Consider the following 24,546-nt stretch of genomic DNA (forward strand, 5'->3'; position numbering starts at 1 on the left):
ATAAATCTGTCACAATAATCAAATAACAAATGAACGACAAAGCCGTAAAACAAAAGAGCATAAATTAGAATTTGTATGGACTTCATCCTAAGTCCTTTTTGGGAATGCGGGTAGGTCAGTTAGTGAATAATTAATCGTTGATTCGAGTCCCAAACGGTACCATTGAATATTTATTAAAATTAGAGGAAGGAAACAAATCGAGTTGATTCCCCTCAAATTAATTCGGCAAAACCGTTGCTACGTATTCATTTAAAGACAATTGCTAGGGAACAATCCAACAAAAGGACGCAATAACAATTTCCCCGAGAGCTGCGAGCAGTGCGCCGCAACAATTTCTCATTTTTTCCTAGTTTTTCATCAGCGGCGGCACAATAACGCGAGGCATATTTGCTGGAGTAATGGAGGAAGCCGTTGGTAGGTCGCGACAGAATCTTGACTGACAGGAAACTCTGCAACGGGAATCGAAACTACCTACCTACCTACCGGAGTAAACTCCAGTTCGACAGAAATTCATCTGAACAATTATCTTCGGAATGAAACGCCGCCAATTAAACGAGCTTCGCGAGTGTTCCGGGGTCTCGCAAAAACGACGCCCGGTACTAATTAGCAAAGTCCACGCTCCAAGTAAATTTCATACCGGCGAGAATATCTACGAGACTCCGGGATGCTTCGTTCCAACTATCCTGCGAGACGTTCTGCCTCATAAACGATCCGAGAACTTTCAATGCACCGTCGCGTCACACCGCCGCTCGACAATTTCTTTCTGTGACACAATAATAATACTATTACTGCTGCTACTCGTCAGTTCAGACGGCTTGTCAAAGGGCTCGGATGATGATTATATTTTCGCGTGTACGCTAATTTCGATGGCAAATGGAACGAGGAAATAGCCGGTCGTATAATGAACTCCCAACTGGCAACAAACCATATTTCTTTGTATCTTTTGCTGTGAAATATTTCCTATACTATTTGCATTCTTGCTTTTTTGTTTACAGCTTTATTTCATTGTGTACAGTGGCCCATTAATAATATTTGTTCACATTCATAAGTAGAATTGATCTTTTAATATTGGATCAATGAAGCTGATTTTTCGGTTTTTTATTCGACTCTGATTAAAACGTAAACCTTGTTTTTCGTATACCACAAATCAGGATTTCGAGAAGAAATTATTTCCAGCTTTTCACCTGCGTACACGGGATGAGCTTCGCAGAATATCCACGAATGTCGAAACACGCATTCGTCGAAGTATTCAAAGTAATTTATGAACCGTATCGTATTGTTACTGCGTTACGTGTAACCGGTAGCATATTTGTTATATGATTTTTCGACAATTTACCGGAAATTACTGGAGAACTGCCGGGGAATCATTATAGGCTGCATTTTACATTCATGCTTGTACAATTGTTATTCCTCTCGGTATTATTGTTTGCACGTTCCACAAATTCGTGTTTACGTTCTATGGATATTTGTAATACGTTCGCACCCCCCGGTGGAATTTAAACAACGTTTATTGCAATGTTTGTCGCGGTGATCGATACTTAGCCACCGATATTCAAATACCTTATTGATGGGACGCGGGTGATTACATGCGTTTATAAGCCAATAATTTGAAAATAAAATGTAGCATACGTATGCGTATATAAATCGAATATGAAAATGAATAGCTTAGATCAATTTCATTGCTATTACACTTATTTCCATTGCTTAGGTCAAACCATCCATGACTTAGTATACATAGCAAAGGCTATGCCTCCCACCCAGTTCTTTAAAAATTGAACTTTGGAGATATGCATATTACTTAAAGAAAAATGTATCTCTTTTTATCGAACCTGTTAATGTTCCATACATAATACGAATATTGTTAAGGAAATATGTAATGCGAGCCAAATTATAACGCCATGACGTGTCGCATACAATTAGCTTACGTATGTGAAACAGTCGTTGCCAAGGTTGATTTACACAGCTGCGATACATGGAATATTTTTATCCCTTCCTTCAAATATTATATATAAATTTTTATTATTTTTTAAAAATTTAATATACTCGATGGAATAAAATTTTAATCCCTTCCTGTAAATATTATATATAAATTTCTATTATTTTCTAAACATTTTATGTACTGAGTGCATTCAATGTCTTCGATAGAATAGAATTACAATTTCCTTATTTGAAACGTACACGTTACAAAGTATCGTTTATAAAAGTATGAACTCTGAATCATTTAGAACCTTCATGTTCGTTCAGAACTATTTTAACGTTAACATTCGTCCGGAGTAAGGCTAGACTGAACAGTTTTTCAACGCATTAGCATCAATAATCACCGCGTATCGCCCGGAGTAGAATTTCTGGGGGAACATTGGAATAAATGCATTCTTTTACACAGAGTCTATTATTCTTCTTCTGACATGCACACCCATTCGAATAAATCATTGTACCGTAACCGTCGCCTCCATTCCATGGATACATTAAACTTAAACGCCACCGCTCGAGTTGAGAAAACCACACAGTTGTTACCTAAATAGACAATCATTTTGCCATTTGTCCACGTCGATATAAATCATGCTCTTCGCTATTATTTTTATTGTTACTTTATAGAAGATTTAATTATTTCCGTCAAACTGATTTAAGCTAAAATTACTCTGCCGATATTTACTAATCAATTGAGAGTTAAAGCAAATATCCAAAATTAATTTGTATCAAAAGAGAGGAGCCAACAGTGGTCTAAGCGCCGTTTAATCATGGCAGGCATAGAATACGCAACTAATTACTTCCGATCGATCGTTAATTAGTTTATTCACCATATCAAAGAGAACTCCAACACTTCATACACATACATACATATATTGTCTTTTCATTTTGCATTAACGCTGGTAGCCAACTCGTGTCTCCGCGTCTTCTTCCAACTTCGTATTTAGTATTTACGCATCCGTTCCGAACGTAAATGGATGTTTGCGCTTCCTCGCGCCGCCGTTCCGTGTCACGCTCAGTTGCCCCGTTCATTGTATACGTACCTTTCCTCCGCTACCTGCCGGCTTAATAACCTTCGCCGTTGAAACGCCGTTAACAGGGATATGATTCAGCCTCGTTGAATTTTAAATTCAAAATGCTAAGCTTCGAACAATGTCCTATGTCTATCTACAGCAAAAATACTTCACCTTCAAAGTTAATAATTCATCTATCCAATCTCATTCATCTATTCGTATCCCCCCTTTTAGCCAATCTAATTTATAACGTTACACGAGCTCTCCGAGTGATTCTATCCAATTCTCATTGTCAATCAAATTCACCTTCGGCAGCTTCATCAGCTTTGCATTAAATGACGCATTACATTATACGACGCAGCTGAGCTGAGATCTTTTTTGCCAGGAACACCCGATGGTGAATGATGGGACACCGTAGATTCTCCAACCACTTTTTATCTTCAATACGTAATTAAATTCATATATAAATACTAAAGTAGTACTGCAATTGCCAATAGGAAATACCAGAAATATTCTTTGAAACAAACCGGACTTAACAAGTCTGCTAATAGCTTCATACCTGCCATGGGCTATGGACTTCTGTCTATTGTCTACTGCGTACCGCATGTGTGCACGTTTATATTCGCAGAGGAAGAGCAGCCGCGGATTTGTAAGCAAACCCGCATTATTTTCCTGTCGCGAGCAGCTCCATTCCCCGTTGACGTAGTATTCGCCTTGAGTGGCAGTGGCAGCGCACAATATGCGGTCATTAAGTATGCCGGCTGCGTCACAGCACTACCGCCTTCGAGTAATTTAAATGAAAAAAAAAGGGGCCGAGTAACTTTGCCCCGATACAGTTTTTTTCCCCGGTGATGATCGCCGCATCCGTCCGTACCTCCACCTCCAATATGCTCGCCCTCTCTAGGAGGGTCAATTTAACGCGGTGATCATCGGTCAACGTTGTACCAATCATCGCGCTTATAATCATGGGAACTGTACGTCGCAGTGGATCCACTGCGTTTCATCGTAATATTAATAATACTCTTGACAGCTGTGTTTGTTAGATTTACTATTGGCCAGTTCCAGCGAATAGCGGTCGTTAAAATCGTAGACGGTATGAGATCTCTCCCTAATGTTTAAAGAATGTGATAGAAAGTTATGTATAATACACGGTTTCGAAAATGTTTCAACTTCTCTCATCCGTGAAGAAATTTTTTCAATTCGAGAAATGAAGAAGGTTTTAAATTCGTTATTATTATTATTATATTCGTATTGGTTATAAGGATTGTAGTTCGCGGATACAAGGATTTATAATTCTTTGAACGAGGACAATACTCTGTACTTAACGGGACATGAGATACATCTGCGAGGGTGTTCCCGAGTCCCAGATAACTTCTGATGTATCGCTCGGAAGAACGTGTCAGGATTGAACTTTTGTTCTATCTTAAAACTACGTGCAACTTACATTTAAGTCGAAACAATAGCGTCGCACGTGCACGTCGCCCTCCTGCTTCAAAATCGATAGATACTTATGTAATACATAGGGCGAGTCGAATAAAAAGTATCACGTACAATCAGTTTATCCAAACTGACAGACTACAGATTTCTTGTATGACGGAGATTATTAATTGAATTTATTCTCTGATTGAAATGTACTTCTTTAATGTCAGGCTTTAGAAAGAAATGAATAATCAGTGAAGTGAAATAAAAATGCCAAAACTCGTTATTGTTCATTTATTAATCGAAATCGAATTACATATTTTCCTTAGTTCGTCGTTACATTTTTTAGATCATAAAATGAATTTGACACGTGATTTTTTTTTACCAATTCACAAAAAGATACGTCGTTGTATTTCAATGATTTGCAATAATTTCCAATAAATTCGTATAAATTAATTGATCAATATTTTTGGATTGTTACGATTTGGCGAGAAATTGTTCAAAAAAGATATGAATGAGGATATAAATAGTCTGCACTCGAATTACAATATATTTGACATGTTAACGCTTGTCATAATAAAGTTAGATTGACGTGCCAATTTTACTGATTATACCTTTATATCTTTTTAAAAAAAAAAAAAATTGTATGATAAATTCAACATTGCTTTACATAAAAACGCATCAGATGCAGCAATAGTTTGAATAATACCAGCATATATTATTACGAATATATAAATTTCTCATTCAATTATTCTGTTTCATCCTATAACGTATTTTTTTCTTAATATCATTCTTGACACATGGAAATAGGAAGTGAATTGAGGTTTCCCAGCATAGAAACAGGAAACAACAGTGACGTAATAATTCAATAGCTCGATCGGAAGTATTATACACGCGGGAAATGTATGAATTTTTAAACAGGGGAAAATGAAATTTTAATCTACGACCCATCCCGGCGAACAGACTCCGAGTTTCCATTTACCTGTTAGTAATTAAACGGAAAATTCTATTAGGAGCTTTTGCGAACGAAAAGTTGAACATTTTTACTGTAATTGGAATTTCGGCCTGACACACGATGTTCTTTTTTAAACTGAAAAATTTTAATTGTGATAATACCCGAGATTATTTCCACTTTAAAAATTCGCTCCTGTGGTATTTGAATGAATAGAACAAATATTTGCCAATTATTAGGAATAAATGAAGGTAACGATGAATCGATGGAAGATTTCAATATCTGCTAATCTAACCGGAATGCAAATAATAATAGCACTGTTATATAAACTGGGAAGAGTAGATTTTAACTGAAGTAAACGGCGAGATGGGCAGAGCCATTTCGATTTTACGCTACGTACAAAGAATTATGGAAGCGTTCGGTCAGTCGACGGACAATCCAATTACCGGCGAGTCGCGAAGCCATAAACTTCGACCCCTGCGGTTGCTAACTATCGAGTAATTATGAATAGTCGAGTGCATATCGCACGCGAAAATCGGGATCGAATTGGTTAGTTGGAAATTCATTTGGTACCGATCATAAAGTCCCCCAATGACTGGTTCCATTATCTCTTTTCCCATCCGTTGTTTCTTCCCTCGTTTCTAACTCCGATTCATTTTCTATGCCATAAAGAATAACGAGTTTTTTTTTTACATAAAAGATTCTCATTAAGCTAAAGCTATTTTTTTTTTTGCTGAAATGTCAACTCGTTATTTCTGGTTTCTCTAATTTAATTATATTTGGTTTCTCGAATAATAAATATTTCTTATACGCAGACGTTGAACGCGTAAGTTCTTCTCCTTCGTGCAAGAACAGTTTCTGATTTAATCCGAATTACATATTATTACCTAAGTTTCGAGGAACGCGAGACGACTGAACACATACATATTCTCTATCGTGCTAAACGGTGTTCAGGACGGTACTTACGAGCGGCACGAGTATTGACTAGAGGACCGTAAGAAATACTCAAAAGTGAAATGCATTTCTGAACAATTTTTTTATAACTGATGTACAGTACCGACAAACGCTTTAATAAATTCCAACAGTATTTGAAATAAAAATCCTACCTAAGAGTAAATTAGTTTAGGAAGTTGTATGAGGAATTCCATTGACAATTGTCTTCGTGTCTTTGATTAAGAAAAAAAACCAGTTTGCCTCGGATTTATTGAAGTCCAGTCACGTATAGCTGCGCTGTTGCTTTTCATTCATTAACACAAGTATTCTTCAAATTCCGCTGGTAGGTCGATGTGCTCGAAGTTCAAGTGCATAAACGAGTACTCTTTCTGCTCGGATGCGTTGCCTGTTAAATATGCAACATCGGGAATAGAACTATTTAATGCCGATAGGAAACGCCAACGGATTTATCGGCGAAACTGTTCACGGTTTTATCGTCACGCGTGTAGTACCTTCTAGTTATGTCTATTTCTCCTTTTTCTTCATTGCGAAGCTTATTGCCGCGGAAATCCTCTTACGTAACCTCGGGTTTTATAGAACTCGAAACAAGAATTAATAAGTAGTCGCTTATTACGTCTGATGTTTTCTTAATCAGATACCTGCCGGTTTTAACGTCACGAGAATTATATTCCCATGTGTCTGTTAAATTTACCTTTTCCAAATACGTGCAGGATTTTTTCTGTTGAATCTAATTGTAAGGGAAATAACCACTGACTTGTAGTAATTATCCTCAGCATTCATCATTTCGTCAAGGATCGTGAAATAATACGCACATTAAAATGTCTGAAGGCTGCTTTCGGTTATTATAAAAAATCCGCAGCCTTAATCGATTTGTGAGTAGAAAAACTAGTACGGTTTCAGACTGTATTCCTAGCGTGAAGAACGTTCACGCGAAACGCGTCGAGGAACGTTCTACATTGATTTTCCAATTCGAATTCAGTTAGCTTTTTCGACATTCACCTCTCCGTTGCCTCTGCTCCCTCGCCTCCTTTGGGTGTAATATCAGTAACGATTTCGAATTGGGATTCTTGAATCGAATAGGTACAGCTTGGGTAATATCATTTTTCTGCGTCTTCCCTTTTCTCTTCCTATCATTCTATACATTATTTTCTTTTCATCTTGACGCTGTAGTTTTATAATTAAAATTATGAATATTTTCAATTATCGAATCCAAACTGCTTCTTCTCTTGGAAATATCTTTCAGCAAAATACAATCTCCTGTCCATATCATTATTCTAATCATACCGTAGTCACTGTCCTAAATAATTTAAATTCTATAGTAATAATTTATCTAATTTATTAATGCACACATCCCATTGCATATATCTATAAAAATAAATCATCCATTCTTTATTATTTCGTATATGTTTAAAAAATGTATCTATAAAAATAAATCATCCATTCTTTATTATTTCGTATATGTTTAAAAAATAAACAGAATTTCAACGTTTCGACATTATTCAAGAAACGAAGAGTTCCTCAACTCAGGAGGTTCTTCGTCGCGCGGCAGACTTCCTGTTATAGAGGCCTGTCGATAATTGGAAGTCGTTCCACTTCTTTGCCTCTGCCAACTCGCATCTTGGAATGCGATCGGCTGCCGGTGCACACGCGACGTGCCACGCCACATGCACACACGAACAAATCTAACTACATATCTACTTAGCAGACGCGTACGTACATACATACGTATAGGTACGATGAACTTCGTCATGCTTGGATGGAGATACGTTGCTAGAAGTGTGCCTACGGTACTTCGAAGATTGCTGACTCGCGTAATTAAAGGAGTAGGAAGGATAAGGATGAGGTGAACGGGTGCCAAAGAGACTAGAGAGATCGAAATTTATCGACGCTGTTGATGCCGCGAGAGATTAGAAGAAGCTAACGGCGGAGGGGGAGGTGGCAGAGTTGATAACAGGTTCACTAATCAACATTTCTTAACGAAAATAATTTATATATGTCGGATAAGAAAATCTCAGTATGGATAGGAAAAAATTACACAGTTATAATTATACAGTCTCATAGTTTGCTTTATTATACTTAAACAGGAGCTTCCCGGAAAGACACGTGCATCACGATTCTAATTTAGCTTCTACACAACCCTGATTAATTATAGTCACATCACTATTCCATTAATTCCTCCATACCTGCTAACGACACATTTCACACTTCATTGCTCTTCCATACTTCGTATCATTTATCTCCTACTTATATGTATAGTAGTAGTATATTATAGTAGTAGTAGTAGTAGTATTTCCTACAGATATAGTTTTTAATCCAAGAAGAAAAAAACAGATTTAGAATTCCACTTGTCAGCTTAGACATATAATTTATTGAGGAAGGTTACTGAGGAAACGAGATATCGGAAACTGTTGCTTCTTTTTTAAAATATTTGCCACGCGAGTGCACGTGTTTACATGTTGCATCGTTACGTGCCTCTCTGTCGTTGGTTCAAAACTACTGGCTTCTTGTATTTCCTCTGGCCGAGGGTAACGAGTGTAACGAGGAAGAGATACGTCCGCTCCTCACGGTCAACCGTAAATCCTCTAAGGCTAGCCAAAGGCTCGCTGTGTATATAATACACGTTTGCTACGTGTGTATACTACGCAGATGCAAAATGAATTTCATTATGATAATCCTTCTTTATTACTCGCGGCGCGCTGACAAAATGCAATATGCATGAGGCCGAGCAAGTCTCGCATGCGCGGCAACCGTGTACGCGTTTAATGACCACCGTGGACACGTACGAATCATACTCTGATGGTATGCTTCAGTTCCTCGAAGTTGAACGCAGAATTCGGGGTGTGCCACACAGCCAGTGTCTCAGGTAGTTGAAAAACTCGTCCTGATCAAATATGATTGTTAAATTAAATCATATTCTGGCGTTCTACTTCAAGTTAAATGCAAGATCTGGGGTGTCTTAAACTTGTGTCCTGACGAACTTCGTCTTAAATTAGCATGCGTATAAACTAATAAAAAAAATCCTCTGAGCTCTTGCCAAAAAGAGAAACGGTCATGGAAAAGAATCTTAAGTGGCTGGACCATTTTTATCCACGTAGCATCCGTTCTATATAGAGCGAGGTTCAACTTTCTATATTGAGGTGAGAGAAAGATACAGGTTGACAAGCCGGAGGGTAGAGAAGAAGTAGGGAGATGAGCTGAGGAGAAGGAGGACTACAGTGGATGGAGGGGAACGTAGAGGAGGGAAGGTAAAGATTGACGTGGACGACAATGCAGGCCCGGCGTTATGAAACTAGAAATCGAAATAGCAGAGTAGGTCCTTGATGTCGAAGACGTAATAACTTGCTACTCGTGTGTAACGCAACGTTTACAATTCCAGCGTAAAGACTCTTTGTGCAAGGGAGGCTCGTTAACTACCTGAGAAGCGAATATGCGTTTCAGGAGAATACTATTATACTTACAATACTAATTTAACAATTGTGTACGAAGTCTCATAACAGTCGATTGTTTCTTGTGATTAATTTTATCTTAAGAAATATTTATTGAATTTTATTTTAAGAAATAAAGATTCCTATTTAATTATTTAACACTTTGTCTCTAAAATTGTGAACACTGAACGTACTAGATAAAAATAGGAGTTTCTTAAAATCGAGGTATAAAAATCTGGTATCATTTATACTCGATTTAAGCAATCGAGTTTACGCAACGGCTGGCTTACTTTCACCCCATTTTTAAATCAGTCAATCACATTTTCTTAAAGCCAGAGCCGAGCCTTCTAATCCGAGAAGCCCATTCAGATATCCTCAGTCATTGAACTAGTTTATTATATGAAAAAAAAATTTCACTCGCTGTGGTAACTGGTCATATTCACAGTAGACAGGTGCATAAAATGTTAGAAGGCCCTATTAAAAATCAGCAACGAAAGGAGAGTACAAAAAAAATGATAAACTGAAGTTCATAAAATATTCATTAGTTTCATATTAATATTCGGTCCTGGGCGTAATCATTTTACATCCTTTATACATTGCGGCACTTAGGCACCTTTGTATCCCTGGTAATTGGAACACATACCTAAGAGATATTTTCAAAGAAGGGTTTAGAAAATTAAATCTCATCCAGCGTGGTATAAAACCGTGAACGCAATAACGTTTCCACTTTTAAGAGCCGAGCTTATTGGCGTCCTAAGGTGTACTGCGAATTTATGAATTCTGTAAGGAGCTTATGAATATTTAAGAGAAAATACCATAAACTGATCTACGTACATATGTACATATATTATCATTTCCATTGTGAACTTGCAAATTTCCTACAAGTGTTCACGGTTTCTATTTTTATTTAAAATTACAGAGAGACATTTTTGCTCTGTACATAGAAAAACTATTTGCAGTGTGATTGAAACAAATTGAATCTCCTTGTACAGGGAAGTATTCAAACATTTTTTGATGGACTGAAATGAAAAATTGATGGATGTCTTCGCATACGTCGACAAGTGATAGCAATAACCGTGTACGGTTTAAAAAAAGAGGGAAGCAAGGTTCCAGGTGGACAGTAAATGTCAGTGGACGAGATTTACGCGCGTAGGTCATGTCTACTATGAATCACACACGATTACGGAAAACCTGTTTCCCCGAGCACGTCAAGGAAGCCTGATCTTATTGTTAGATATACCACCTCGTTGCCTATTCATTCGTCACTTAAGTCGCGTGCGCTGCATTGTCTTACCGTAATTTTTCATCTTATTGCATAATCAGATTGCATTTACATTCGTTGTCGCACGCACTAAGTAAATAATTCTGTCAACGGTTTCGTTTAATAGAAGTCCTTCCAGTGTTTCCGATCTATTATTAACGGCGTTCATACCAAAAACTATTGAGTAATCGTTGCTTAGGGTAATTGACTGATAAAGAAATCTCGTAAGTATGGCACCCGCGAATTTATGATTTGTCTTACTTGGGGAAATCCTGCTTAGGGTGGATCTTTTCAAATAAAATTGATCCGGCGTATAAAAGGAACGACGAATATTGCTGGATATAATGGGTGCCCCGTTATACGATCGTGGAATATTATATAGGTAGGTGCTGCAAGCTTCAGATATTCCCATTGAATTTATACCGCAGTGTATCAACTCGTTGCGATTGCCAGCTGCAGGGAATCGTAGAGTCCAACGAACATTGCTGGAGAAAAGCTTTATAGCAATCGATGGGAATATATAATGATCGAGTTTCTGTTATTTTAATACATCTAAAATCTAACTCTCAATCTGTTTCATATCAGGAGACTCTAACAATAGTTGCTTTATACTACGCCTATTTTGGACTAAATATATTTTGTGGTTCACCACTTTGGTTTTGGTTAAATTAATCGGATCTAACTTTGAATAGCGTGCCGCGTCGAACGGGCGTGAATAAATAATCGTATTAACGTTTGTTTAATCATTTATGCAGTAGGCGGTTGAATAAAGTTTACCCGTGTAACTTATACCTCCTGGTTTATTAACGGGATGAAAGGGAAGTCAAATGGACGGAATAATATTTAAAGTGTCGAATGAAATTTTTATAAAGCTCAGGATATTTATAATAAATTTTAAAGAAACACTAAGCGTGTTTCAAATAAGGTTAGTCGTCAGCGTTGCTCAGCTCGAAAACAGTTTTAATCTGTGTTAAAAAAAGGAAGGGGGACTGCAATAAAAGCTTGGCAGCGAAACACAAGAATCCAATTATCTCATTGACTTTGCAAGACTAGACGGAAGGGGAAACTTAACTCGGAAGCGAGTTAATCTGAATGAAACTCAACATTTAAAGTGCGATGTGCTGTTGCGGTGTCCCTGAAAACGAGTATTTAGACATTCCGCTGTTTCGGTGAATACGTCGTGAACTACTGAAAACCTATAAGCATAGGAATTGTTCCTGACACAACGTTTATCGTACACTGTAACGTATCTACAACTAACTTGTAACAAATTTGCAACAAAAGTGTATTCTTAGTATTTATTGACCCATTTAAGATTACGACTATCAAACCAGTAAAACTAGTTTTGAGTGGAGAAATGCGTACATGTAAAAAAAGTCAGTATTACTGATAAAAAAAGTTCATACGGTTTTGTAATCGCAGGAACTGGTTTAGACCCTCGAATCTCGGTGTGAGGTTTTTATCAGTAGTGAACAGGGCCCGGTGATACCGTAGTATCGCGTCGCACTAAAGGGGGGAAGCATTATCATGCAGCTAATTGCCGGCTATTAATTCAAGTGGTTGTGTCAATGATTATAGGTATGTAGCGCAGCACTAAGAGGTTCATCCTAATATTGGTTTAGGCCCTAGGCTACTGTCATCGAGGAGCTGTATCGTACCCCCGTATACGCGTCCCGGCTACTGTGTCGTGTGTATCCTCGTTGTATGCGCCTAGCCACGTCGATGCCTTCGCCGTAATTACTATAATTATCCGCTGCCCAGAACCAGATGCTTCGCCTCCCTCTAATCGAATTGTTAACGGTCTTCCCAATTAATCTAAGAATTTAGGGAATATTCGTCGACAATTTTTCTCTTATTTCACTCGTACAAGCGGTTCAATTGAAATACGCGAATTTTAGTTAGCCATAAAATATTTTAGCAGTTAAAGCTGTAATCGCGTTTGAATTAAAAATGGAATCGCCGGGGGATGTTTGATGCTGCGGTCATTAGACGCAACGCACAGAAGATCAAGGGTCTTTTTATACGATTGGGACATGGCGAGAGCAATTTAGGCGACTGGTTCTTACGATATACAGCCAAACTTGGTGGCTAGAGAACGCGGATATAGGTGAAGGGGAGAACGTGGAAGAGAAAAAGGAAGGGAATAAGGAATAAGGGAAGGAGGGAAATATCAGTTTTTGCGGAGGGCCCGGCGACGGGACAGAAATGGAATTTTGCCAAAGCTAAGCCGCTGTGGAAATGCCACCGTCTATTTTATTCCGCAGTCAATGGCACTCGGCACCTACTCCCTCACCCGTGCCCTCTCCGCAGGCCTGTTTTCCTTTTTGCAGGCGTCGCATTAAACCTGCCTAATGCCGCTTGAGAAAGAGAGCTCGAAAGACGAACGGGTGGAAGGGAACCGATAAATCGAACCGGTTCAAATTTCTCAAGGGATCCCTGGCCATGGGACCCTGTACAATAACCCTGCAACGAAATGTATGGCTAACGTGTTTCTCCGTTTTTTTTTATCATTCATCAACTCTCACAGCCTCTGCAAATAATTTCACAGGACAAACAATTTTTATAATGCAAACCAAATGCGAGTGGAGTTAAAAAAAAAAATGGAATTCCGGGTATCTACAGTAGAAAGTTCGGGATATTCGACGAGCAGATTTACCGGGTGGAATGGCCGAGGATAAACTGCTTAGGGGCGGAAGTTCGCCGGAAGTTGCCAAACTTAGCAACTGCGAGCGCTGTACTCGTAGAAATTAAGTTTAATGCACGGTGATAATTTCGAGGACTCTTGTTACAGTTACGCCCGACGAGGGACTCCTGAATTAATGACGCGCACCGGTTGCAATTTTGTTAACAACAGGCTTCTTTTCGCGCTGCTCCTGCGGTTTACCTTTATCAAATCACGCGAGCATCTGAAATGTGAAATGCAGGATGATTAAATCGGATGAGCCCATGAAAACCGTAATGTCTGTTAAAAAAAGAAGGCAAGGGCAAACTATAGAGTTTAATTATACAGCGAAAATATAATATATTTCTTTCACTGTACGTTACATACATTTTTCATTAAATTTTTTTTTTTGTTGTTTATTATTAGCAATGTTCTTCCGACGTCTGATTTCTTTTTAAAAAATGCGTTTCTAAAGTGCATAAACTTTTGGGATTGACTGTATAGCCAATACATCCTTAAGGTCCACCTGTATCATTCGTATCATCGTTACGTGTCGCTGTTACACATCATCGTGCACGGTTTGTCCCAGGGAACAAGTGAGAGATCGAAGGAAGAGAGGTATAGAATAATACCGAATTGGGACGTTATAGAAGGTCCCTCGAGGGTGGAATTCAATAAGGGAGTAGTATCTTGTCGTCGCCTGTCAAAACATCTCGTTTCTTGACGGCAATCTCGATGATTTTTTTCCTTACCACGGATTTCCTCCGTGTGTCTCCTTCTTCATCCTTCGTTTGCAGAGGTACGGGGGAATTAGATTGACTCGAATTGACTCTCACGTTCCTGTGCGCGTCAATATGAATCGAGCAAATTGAATAATCGCCAGTAGCCAAGGAAAACCTTCAACACGGTCCTGAAGATAATACCTTGCCAGTGGCATTGGTTTTCCTCATCCTACGTTTGATTGTCTCTTCTAGCCAGATGGTAGAAAACCCACGTGCCCCTCGAGGGATCAATAAAGACACAACTAACGGTCGTCTGCTGTCTATATTGTTTATAGAATGAACTTTAGCAGAATATTCTAATGTATTGTAACATTAATTGAAACACGAGCTGAAGACACTTGACGCGACAGGTAGGAAAAAGTGACGGCGAAGGAGGATGTTCTGTAGAATTTTCTAAGGGAAAATCGAGAGGTGCTAAGAATACCTTGGAGAACGTCTTTGTTTTCGTTAATGGGATGTTATTCTCTTCATAGTCCAGGGCTGCTTTGAAATTACATATTATACGAGATTATTCAAGATTTTAAATGTAAGCTAACGAAATTTTCGAAAATTCACTTAGCTTTTGTTTACCTTCCATCAGTTTTAATCAAAAACTCTATTAAGTCTTTCGAAATTTCTAAAGATTATAAATGTGGGACGTATTACAGCTTGTACATAATACACAAGGGAATCAATGAAAATTATTCTTCATAGTCCCTGTACCATATTTTGCCATATTTTGTTTCGTCGTTAAAACAGAGGAAGGAACGTCAACAATTTACCAACAGGCGCACGTGACTACCCTCGGCCTTTAAAATACTAGGGAATATTCTACAAGTGAAGTAAAAAATATCCTGCAGCTAAAATAATACCATAAAGGAGCTGCATAAAACTATCGCAATTATTCACTGTCAGCCAGGGATCGTAACTCCGCATTTCCATTCCCCGTACGAAAAACCCTCTGCTATAGATTTGATCTCGCAAAAAACAGTGTAACGTTGTAGCACCCAGTAAAAATTCGAGGTTCTTTCAAAGTAGGGAGCAGCATGCGGTGGACCCGTTTGATATACAAACGAGGGAAACCTTGGGCTGCCTGGGGTGGGTTCCGTTTAAAAAAAAAAAACACTCGATCGATCATTCGGAAACGATAGCCGCGTCGTTCGAGACTTTAGGTACACGCAACGCTTTGACACTTTGCAAATGAGACGTCGCACGGTCACCGTGACGCTTTTTTTTTTTTGTTCTTCCTTCTTCTTTATTCCCTTTTTTTAATGCACGCCAGCGTGCTTTCTGCTTATCGATTACCGATCGGGATTGTCCATGCGTGTCAACCTCTTTGCACACAGTTGGACAGAATCCGGCATTTACTGCGTGACAGTGGGGCTCGCCGGAAGCTGATTCAGCGGCGTGGCACTAAAAGGACTCGGCGATAAATCACTTTGGCAAATTCTTTCGAAAGCACTAAGTGCTCCAGGGTTGCCCGTCGCGTTTCAAAGGAGTGCAAGAATAATTATTATGTAACCCTCGTCGTTTCTACCTTTTTAACTTACTTCTATACTGGAGTTTCACGGAGTTGCTTTGGATCATTCAGTTTGGGGAGAAAGATTTTTTCATGGAACGTCAGGAATTGTCGAATAAAATTATTTAGCTAACTAATTCTACGTTGAGTTAAGCTGGATGTGCCAGTTTCGCGAGGGCCTCCTTGTTTTAATCCTCTGAATATTTTATATCCCTGCTCATTTGCATAAGAATGCTGGCGAGAATTACCAAATTGATTTACCTTGATATTATCCGCGGTAAAACCGGGTTAAATTGGGATTCGCACGGTTTTATAAATGGATCGAGTTCGTTCTTAGCAGTAATATTTCAGGGTCTCCGCGCCTCGCAAATATGTCTCTCAAAGACTATTAGTTTTTAATTCAGTTGCACCCAATGTGTTACACGCGGTTGGATTCGACGTAATATTAAACGTTCATCGCGAATTTAACTTAGCAAATACACCGTGCCCGGAGGATGATGTAATCCCCCAGACTAAATCCTCTTCATTAAAACTTTCTATAACGACCCGGCCGTTTTACCGGTTTAAAAATCAACATGGAAAAGTGTGTTCATAATTACGTAACGTAATTCCACGTGCATTCTAGTAAAATATTTTGCGATGTTGCGAGATTTTAAGACGTTCATGATTTTGTTGACGCAGGTGTGCGTGACGCGGACAGCGACGAAAAGAAGGTGGACACTGTCCTTATTTTACCGTCCGACCAACTGATGGGGGCGACCGATTTCGACGACACCGACAGCGCGGAAAACCCGTTCTGGGGTTGGAACAGCATGATCAGATCGAACCTGATGGATAGATGGTACTCGAACATACAAGGTAAGCAAACAGGAAAATTCATATAGTCGTTATTAGCCGTGGGAGGCTTGTCGTATGCCTCCGATAAGAGACCCTGTTTCTGATCTACGTTATGTTAAATTGGGACCATCCCTTCCGGTAGTACATCGTCGAATATTGGATGTACGTATTATGAAACGTCTCTTCTATCTGTGGATTAAAAAATCTCCTTTTCCCTTGAAATCATTGATATTTTCACAAGAACTATTTTTCAGAAAGAATAGAGCATTTCTGCTTCCAAATTTTGTTTCCACCCTGAGAAACTCTATAAGTGCTGTGTTACTCTTCATACAATTCCTCATTTTCTCATAAAATCATCGTTTTTTACAAAAACCACTATTGTTCGGAAAGGGTAGAGCATTTCAGCTACCGGATCTTATTTTTACCATGAGAAACTCTATAAAGGACTTTGTAATTCTATAAGGAATTCCACAAAAATAATGCGTTATACAATAATGAAGAGAAACGTGCGTTAAGTACTAATTAACGAGATAAAACGATATGAATCGAACCGCAGATGATCACCGCGTCCAGCGGATAACAGATTATAGACAGAGATCCATCGGATTTAGTGCCATGGAATCGGCTAAATACTAAATAGAGTGATTGCCGCGCGAACGGTACGACCGCACGCTTAGGTCGCGGAGGGCCGCAGATCCGCGCGAAGCGGATCACGGTTCGACAGGCACAAACATAAAATTACAACCTCTGCACTCCGTGCTATTCGTGGGTTCTGCTTTACATGCGGTCTGTCAAACATAGCATCCGGCGCGCGACGCGCCATTTGGAATTTCTCCTGTCGTCGTCACTTCGTTCTAAATAAAATAATTGTCCTAAAGAAGAGCGCGTGCCACGCCGTTTCGCACAAACTGTATGCTTAAGGATGTTAATTTCTGTTTGAGGACCTATGTTATTCTTCTTATCAGTGTTGCTATGAAAAATCCTTAGGAAGGAATTTCTTCTAGAGAAAATAATATCTGCTCTAAATAAAATCAATATTGTCACGGATCGGAATATCACAATTGTTCGATGTTTATTGTTAGAATCGGGGAATTCACTGAATTGAGAGCCGGTGCGAGCGTAGCAGCGAAGTTTCAAAGTCGTTTCTGCGTTAAGTGTTGAAATTATTCTTGAACGTGAAATAATAGCAGTACGTACGTACGAGTCCCAGTTACTCACTCCGTCGTGAAATATGGGAAAAGTTTCAAAGTTACGTTTCGACGTAACGTGATAATTTTACAATTACACTTGCTACGAGTAGTAAAGTTACTCTGTACCGAGCATATAAACATTCCGTTGCCACTTGAACCCGGAATAATATTGTAATAGCGCAGGTATAACGAAAACACGGTCGTCGTAGCTCGATGTGTACCATACCAGTATAGAAAATTAATCTATCTTCTGGCGAAAAGATTGCGAACTTATTTGCCGAACCGATAGAACAACGAATTTTCGAAAGCAATGAGATCAATTATTTTTGTCGGTATTTAAAGCGTGGGTATAAATGCCCTACGACTGTAACAAGTTTAGTAGTACGAGTTTTCGCGGATGTCGAGTACGTTAAAACACGGCGCACCGGTTCATTGCGAATTCCACGCGATAATGCGATCAATCTTTTCACACTGCAGACCCTGCTCCTCGTTGTGATTCTTCTTCGTTCCTTCATTCTTCCCTCCCAAGTCTCTCTCCCTCTATCTCTCTCTCTCTCTCTTCGTTGTCCTCAACTTGTCTCCTTCCACCATGGTTCCTCTACTTCGTTTCTGACTCGCCTTTTTCTTCTTCAAACTCGTTTCTATCGGTATGCAGATGTATTCATGAAATTACCCGGGAAACGTGAGCAGAAGCGTGTGGAACCAGCAACAAATTGCGGATGCTCGCTCTCCAAGACTATAAAATCAATTTTCCGTTACGTGAAAGAACGGCTGTAAAGAAAAAGGAAGATCGGTAGATTCCGTTCAGAAGGGAAAGAAGAGGAGCATCCGCAGTTTCCGCGATGCCGCAGTAATCACGAGCAGCTAATTAGGACGGTAATTTCTGCTAATTGCTTTCATTAGTATAGAACCCGCGATATCGCCTTCTTTATAGCCGATATAATTCTATAATTACATCGATTCGGCACCGTGCATTATAACTGCTCTGACCGGCTCCCGTCAATTGGCCAACTACGAATTACAGGTAGAAACCACGAGCAATTTGCGAATTTTTTCATCAATTTTCACCCACTAGAACCGCAGGACTTGAATACCAAAAATATCGAAAATCGTATGTCAAAAGGTACTCTGTCAGAACTGGCAGTTCCTCGAAAATTGCGATTTTCACAAATTTTTTTTTAATGTAAATAATCAATCGATCGTTTTGGAAAAATTCACACTTATACTGCTCGTATAGAAATACGTCTCTGAATTTTTTAATCAGATTCCATACGCTAGAACCGTAGAAATTAAATACCAGCAAAAATCTAGTGTCAAGGGATCACCTCTTCAAAATTTGGCAAAATAAAAATCTTCAAGATGCATTGAAAAAAATTTTCACACGTTTTACTCGTATAGTATAACATTTCTGGTGATTTTTAGAGCTTTCATTACGTTCGATTTGCGGACGATAAAAATATCAAAAATCGTAATCTAATATTTGAAAATTTCGCTGCACTCCGAAAACTACATTATCCAAACAAATATTATAAATCAATTATTACAATCAACAAACTCGTTTACGTTTCTGTCCGTTAAACCAGGTTGAAAACAGCGTGCAGTAATTAAATTACAGTTAAACCATCGTTGAGATAATTAACCGGGCTGTCATAAAAGTTGCCCCGTTTCCACGTTCAGCAAACGTTCACGACAGCTGCGTGAAATACATCTTGTTTTTCGCTGTTGCTTTTCGATTTTCGGTTTACGACGTCAGCCGATACGAAAACACAGCCGGGCTTTAGGAACAACAACAAACAGCGAAGCGAGCGCTGGTAACGATGTCCTCCGAATTTTCGTTCATTATTCCAAACGGGATTCATTTCATTTTACCTTTAACTTTGGAAACTAATAATGTTGTACGCGTTTCCTCTCCACGGGATATTTTCTATAACCAGTACCTGTCTTGGCTTTATTAGCAGTACTTTTGATTTAATAAAATAAAAATCATTCTTTATTGAAGTACATCTTTCTAAACGATATTTGTAAGTGCTAAGATTGTTAAGCTCTTTTCATTAAATTATCTGCGTTAATTATCGGCTCATTTTCGGCTCTAACGCTTTTTCTGGAACACCCTGTATTTTTAAATCTTTGCACTCCAACATTGAGGTCACAGCACGCTCTTTATTGGTGCAACTCCAATACTGAGTAGCACTCACCCGTCGTTCATTGGCGCAACTCCAACGATGAATCACGCCCATCGTGCAGCTCATTGGTACAACTCCAATGGTGAGGCGCATAAACCTTAAGTAACGATTTATAAAAGAAATAGAAAAATTGATACTGAGATCAGTCAGTATAATCTCGTCGTGGTGTATTGATCAATTCACAGTACATCTGACGCTTCTTCTTTACAAATAAAATCAGAGTTGTTAGGAAAACAGTTTTGNACGTTTCTGTCCGTTAAACCAGGTTGAAAACAGCGTGCAGTAATTAAATTACAGTTAAACCATCGTTGAGATAATTAACCGGGCTGTCATAAAAGTTGCCCCGTTTCCACGTTCAGCAAACGTTCACGACAGCTGCGTGAAATACATCTTGTTTTTCGCTGTTGCTTTTCGATTTTCGGTTTACGACGTCAGCCGATACGAAAACACAGCCGGGCTTTAGGAACAACAACAAACAGCGAAGCGAGCGCTGGTAACGATGTCCTCCGAATTTTCGTTCATTATTCCAAACGGGATTCATTTCATTTTACCTTTAACTTTGGAAACTAATAATGTTGTACGCGTTTCCTCTCCACGGGATATTTTCTATAACCAGTACCTGTCTTGGCTTTATTAGCAGTACTTTTGATTTAATAAAATAAAAATCATTCTTTATTGAAGTACATCTTTCTAAACGATATTTGTAAGTGCTAAGATTGTTAAGCTCTTTTCATTAAATTATCTGCGTTAATTATCGGCTCATTTTCGGCTCTAACGCTTTTTCTGGAACACCCTGTATTTTTAAATCTTTGCACTCCAACATTGAGGTCACAGCACGCTCTTTATTGGTGCAACTCCAATACTGAGTAGCACTCACCCGTCGTTCATTGGCGCAACTCCAACGATGAATCACGCCCATCGTGCAGCTCATTGGTACAACTCCAATGGTGAGGCGCATAAACCTTAAGTAACGATTTATAAAAGAAATAGAAAAATTGATACTGAGATCAGTCAGTATAATCTCGTCGTGGTGTATTGATCAATTCACAGTACATCTGACGCTTCTTCTTTACAAATAAAATCAGAGTTGTTAGGAAAACAGTTTTGAATGCTCTACAAATGTTGGCATTCCTGTTCGTTGAATCAATTCAGAGATACGAAGTATAGAAAATTGCAGGTGCATGTTTCCATTTCGTAACGCGAAACGCCTATTTTACAATCCGACGAGAGATGATCTCGATATAAAAGGAGAGAGTTACGCCAGTTACATTTGCACGTATACATATACATCCTGTTGGTTGCGCAATCGTTGCAAAACGCGAGAGGGTCGCAATTCCGATTTCAAAGGTCGCCGGGTATTGCATCAAGGTTGATAATTATCGTAAACGAAGTTTACTCATCAGACGATCACTTTCACCTGGGCTTCTTTTGACATGACTGTCGATCTGGAAACAAAGGCGAGAGGACGTTGATGAGGAAGGCGAGAGGGACGAATAAAAGGGCAATAATTGCGCCCCGGGTCGATCGTGTAATTCATTAGGCGAAAAAAGGAGGACGGTGTATGGGCAGCAATTTTCAGTAATTGTCGATTGCACGACTCGATGAGTCGTTATTCAGATCCACGTTACGTATCCGCGTTGCCAGCCGGAGTGGAAGGAAGGGTCTTCAGGATTAAAAGTTGCTGAGCGCTCGGAGAGAGCGTCGCGGCGGTCGTTGTTAAAGAGGGGAGAAAATTTACGCCTGAAAAGAGAAGCTGCGTCGAGAGGAAGAAAGGGGCCTCGGTTCTGATGCATACACTGCCCTGCAAAAGTTTTCTACGTGTCCGATCGCTCGACCCGAGCGGAAAACAATTCCCAGTGAGAAAAAAGCGATTCGAAATTGTTGACTGTGTCGATTCCTCGATCCGATCGCTCTTACTTAGAAGACCGGGAATAGAGGATGTGCACCATTGGCGAAGTTCATTCCTCGGGTAAACAGAGGATTAGCGATGCAGAAATGAAACGTCCATGACCAAATACGATATCTTGTTTCGGATAGGGAAGGGTTCGGGTGGAGAAGGGACTCTAATCGAAGTTGCAATGTTGGCACAGGGGCACAGAGACGAGTTCTTCGACTCGAAATGGAGAACGATGTTCAGAAGCCTCACGGCGCCGTCCAGACCGTCTCTAACTTAAGAAAATCTAGTACAATTGAACAGGGAGTAGCTACCTCCACAGATATACATGAATGCGTTAAAACTGGCTGGAAAACAGATGCTAAAATAGAAACTGTAATTATTTCTATAGACCGCATTGCCGATGAAAATTGCCTTGGCTAACCGCTTTATCAACTAGTCAGTAATGACTTAATGTACATGTAGGGTAGACAATGGGAGTTTTCCGTGTCAGACTCAAGGATGACCCAGTCCTACAATTTTTTTGCAGTCTTAAACCAGTAGGGATTCTAACGTGAACAGAAATTGGGACACTTACTATATCTACTCATTATGCGGCCTTCTGAAAGGTCTGTCTATATTTTTGAGTCCTCTAGCTTTGGAATAGGATAGAAGTCTGTGACTCTGAGACTTTATTAACATTCTTTCTCTATCTATCCCCTTAAGAATTATTCCTATGTACAAATTAATTTTTGCCATTTGGGACCTTAAGTACTAATCGCACGTCCGTGCGATACTAGGTTTCACATTTCCTTCGCCGATTGGTCAGATTCTATCTGGAGGCGACGACATATGATGTGTACCTCGATTTTGTTTTTCTAATGTTTATTCTATTTGATTCCAGCAATGAAGGCTCAAATGAGACGGTTGGCGAATATGATGGCGGCTGGCATCCTCTCAAGCATTTCGGATGAGGACACTGGCAGCCCTTGGATCAAGATTCCAGAAGGAGCGAACACCACTTCGACCACCAAGGTGGGTACCACGCAAGTACTTGTTATTACCGTCTTATCTTTTGATGCGCAAACAGAATTAAACCTACGAAAATTGAAATTGATTTTAGGTTGTCGACGGACACGTAGTGACCGTGAATGAAACGACGTACACCGATGGTGACGACGAGAGCGGCATTGTGATCAGAGTCCGCGTCATCGACGTTAGACCGGAGAACGAGACAATTTTGAGAACCGAGAGCGAAGAGGATGTCGAAGTAACCACCCTGCCCAGCAGAAGGCGCACAACCACTGTGACCACCAGAGTCGGGGATGGTACCACGGCCTCGCGTAGCGTCGAGACCGTCGAGGACCTCGACAACGAAATATCGGGAAACCAAGTGGAGACCCTGAACGCTTAGGGGAAGTTTGAATGAACAGCGACGTCAGATTGAATCCGAAAGTCAACTTCGTCGATTAAGAATTTCGCAGTACCGTGTTTTATATTATTTGCGAAAGGAGCATTAAATACACGGTTGATTCCATAAATCCAGATTAAAAATTGTGATATGCTTTCGTGGAAAATAAAATATTTAAAGAAGAGGAATGAAATTCAGGTCTGCATTTATTAAGTGCCTTGAGCTTTCAACTAAATTTCGTTTATTAAATTAATTTCGTTAATTTCGGCTTCTCGGGTTCAAGCTGATGACATTAAGCAGGAGAAATTGTAAAAATATGAAACAACAGATATCGTAGAGAGTTAGAAACTATATACTGCATGTTCCATAGTTATGTATTTAAGAACCGTAAACGAAGTCGATCGTTGTTAATATTTAATACATCGCGGAGAGGGAAGAACTATGTTACGACGAAGAAGCTTCGCGTTCGGCAATCCTATAAATTACCAGCGGTAGTGAAACTATACTACAGATTGTATACGATCTATGATATTCGAAAAACGAACACGAGAAACCCTTTTCCTTATTTTTATTTTTTAAATAAGAACAAACTGTTGAAAACTGTGTCCCTCTCTTCAATCCCGAATGTCTCCTCAGAATATGATAAAAATTTTATACTTGTATTTCCTTGTGCTAATAAATAATTGGAAAACAATGTTCGTAAACGCGGATGCATAAAAATAATGGTAAAAGAGGATGTGAGGCAAACTGAAATTACTGAATACTACATTTCTTCGTTTATCACAATCACAATGAAGAGTGTCATCGGCCGAGAATCGAACCCGAACCGACCGCGTGACAGCGTTCTACCTATGAGCCTATGAACATGAACCACCGATGCGCGTGGGAAATATTAAATACTGCAATTCCTCCGCGATTAGGGACACCAAACGCCATCTCTCGTAAAAATAGAAATTGGAACGACAGTAGTTGAATAAGAATGAACTCTATCATCCGCAGGCATAGCAGGAAAAGCCAACTCCTTCAAGGGTTGAACATCGTGCACGGCTTGGCGCATGGATTGGCGTTACGCGTATCCCCAGACGTGACATCATCGCGCGTGCGTTTTCACACGCCTA

General features: G+C 39.4%; 1 protein-coding gene across 1 annotated transcript in view; it reads left to right on the top strand.

The window, feature by feature from the left end:
- Nucleotides 1-24,126, top strand: part of LOC108623234 (virus-induced RNA 1) — a 26,618-nt gene extending 2,492 nt beyond the window's left edge. The window contains exons 2-4 of the mRNA XM_018021609.2: nucleotides 16,616-16,792; nucleotides 22,922-23,052; nucleotides 23,141-24,126. Of these exons, the coding sequence (XP_017877098.1) occupies nucleotides 16,616-16,792; nucleotides 22,922-23,052; nucleotides 23,141-23,431 (599 nt within the window). The 3' untranslated portion in view covers nucleotides 23,432-24,126. The remainder of the gene's footprint in view (nucleotides 1-16,615; nucleotides 16,793-22,921; nucleotides 23,053-23,140) is intronic.
- The last annotated feature ends 420 nt before the right edge of the window (nucleotides 24,127-24,546 follow it).

This window comes from Ceratina calcarata, unplaced genomic scaffold (genome assembly GCF_001652005.2).
Source record: "Ceratina calcarata isolate Rehan_Ccalc_2016 unplaced genomic scaffold, ASM165200v1 scaffold255.2, whole genome shotgun sequence".
Lineage (NCBI taxonomy): Eukaryota > Metazoa > Arthropoda > Insecta > Hymenoptera > Apidae > Ceratina > Ceratina calcarata.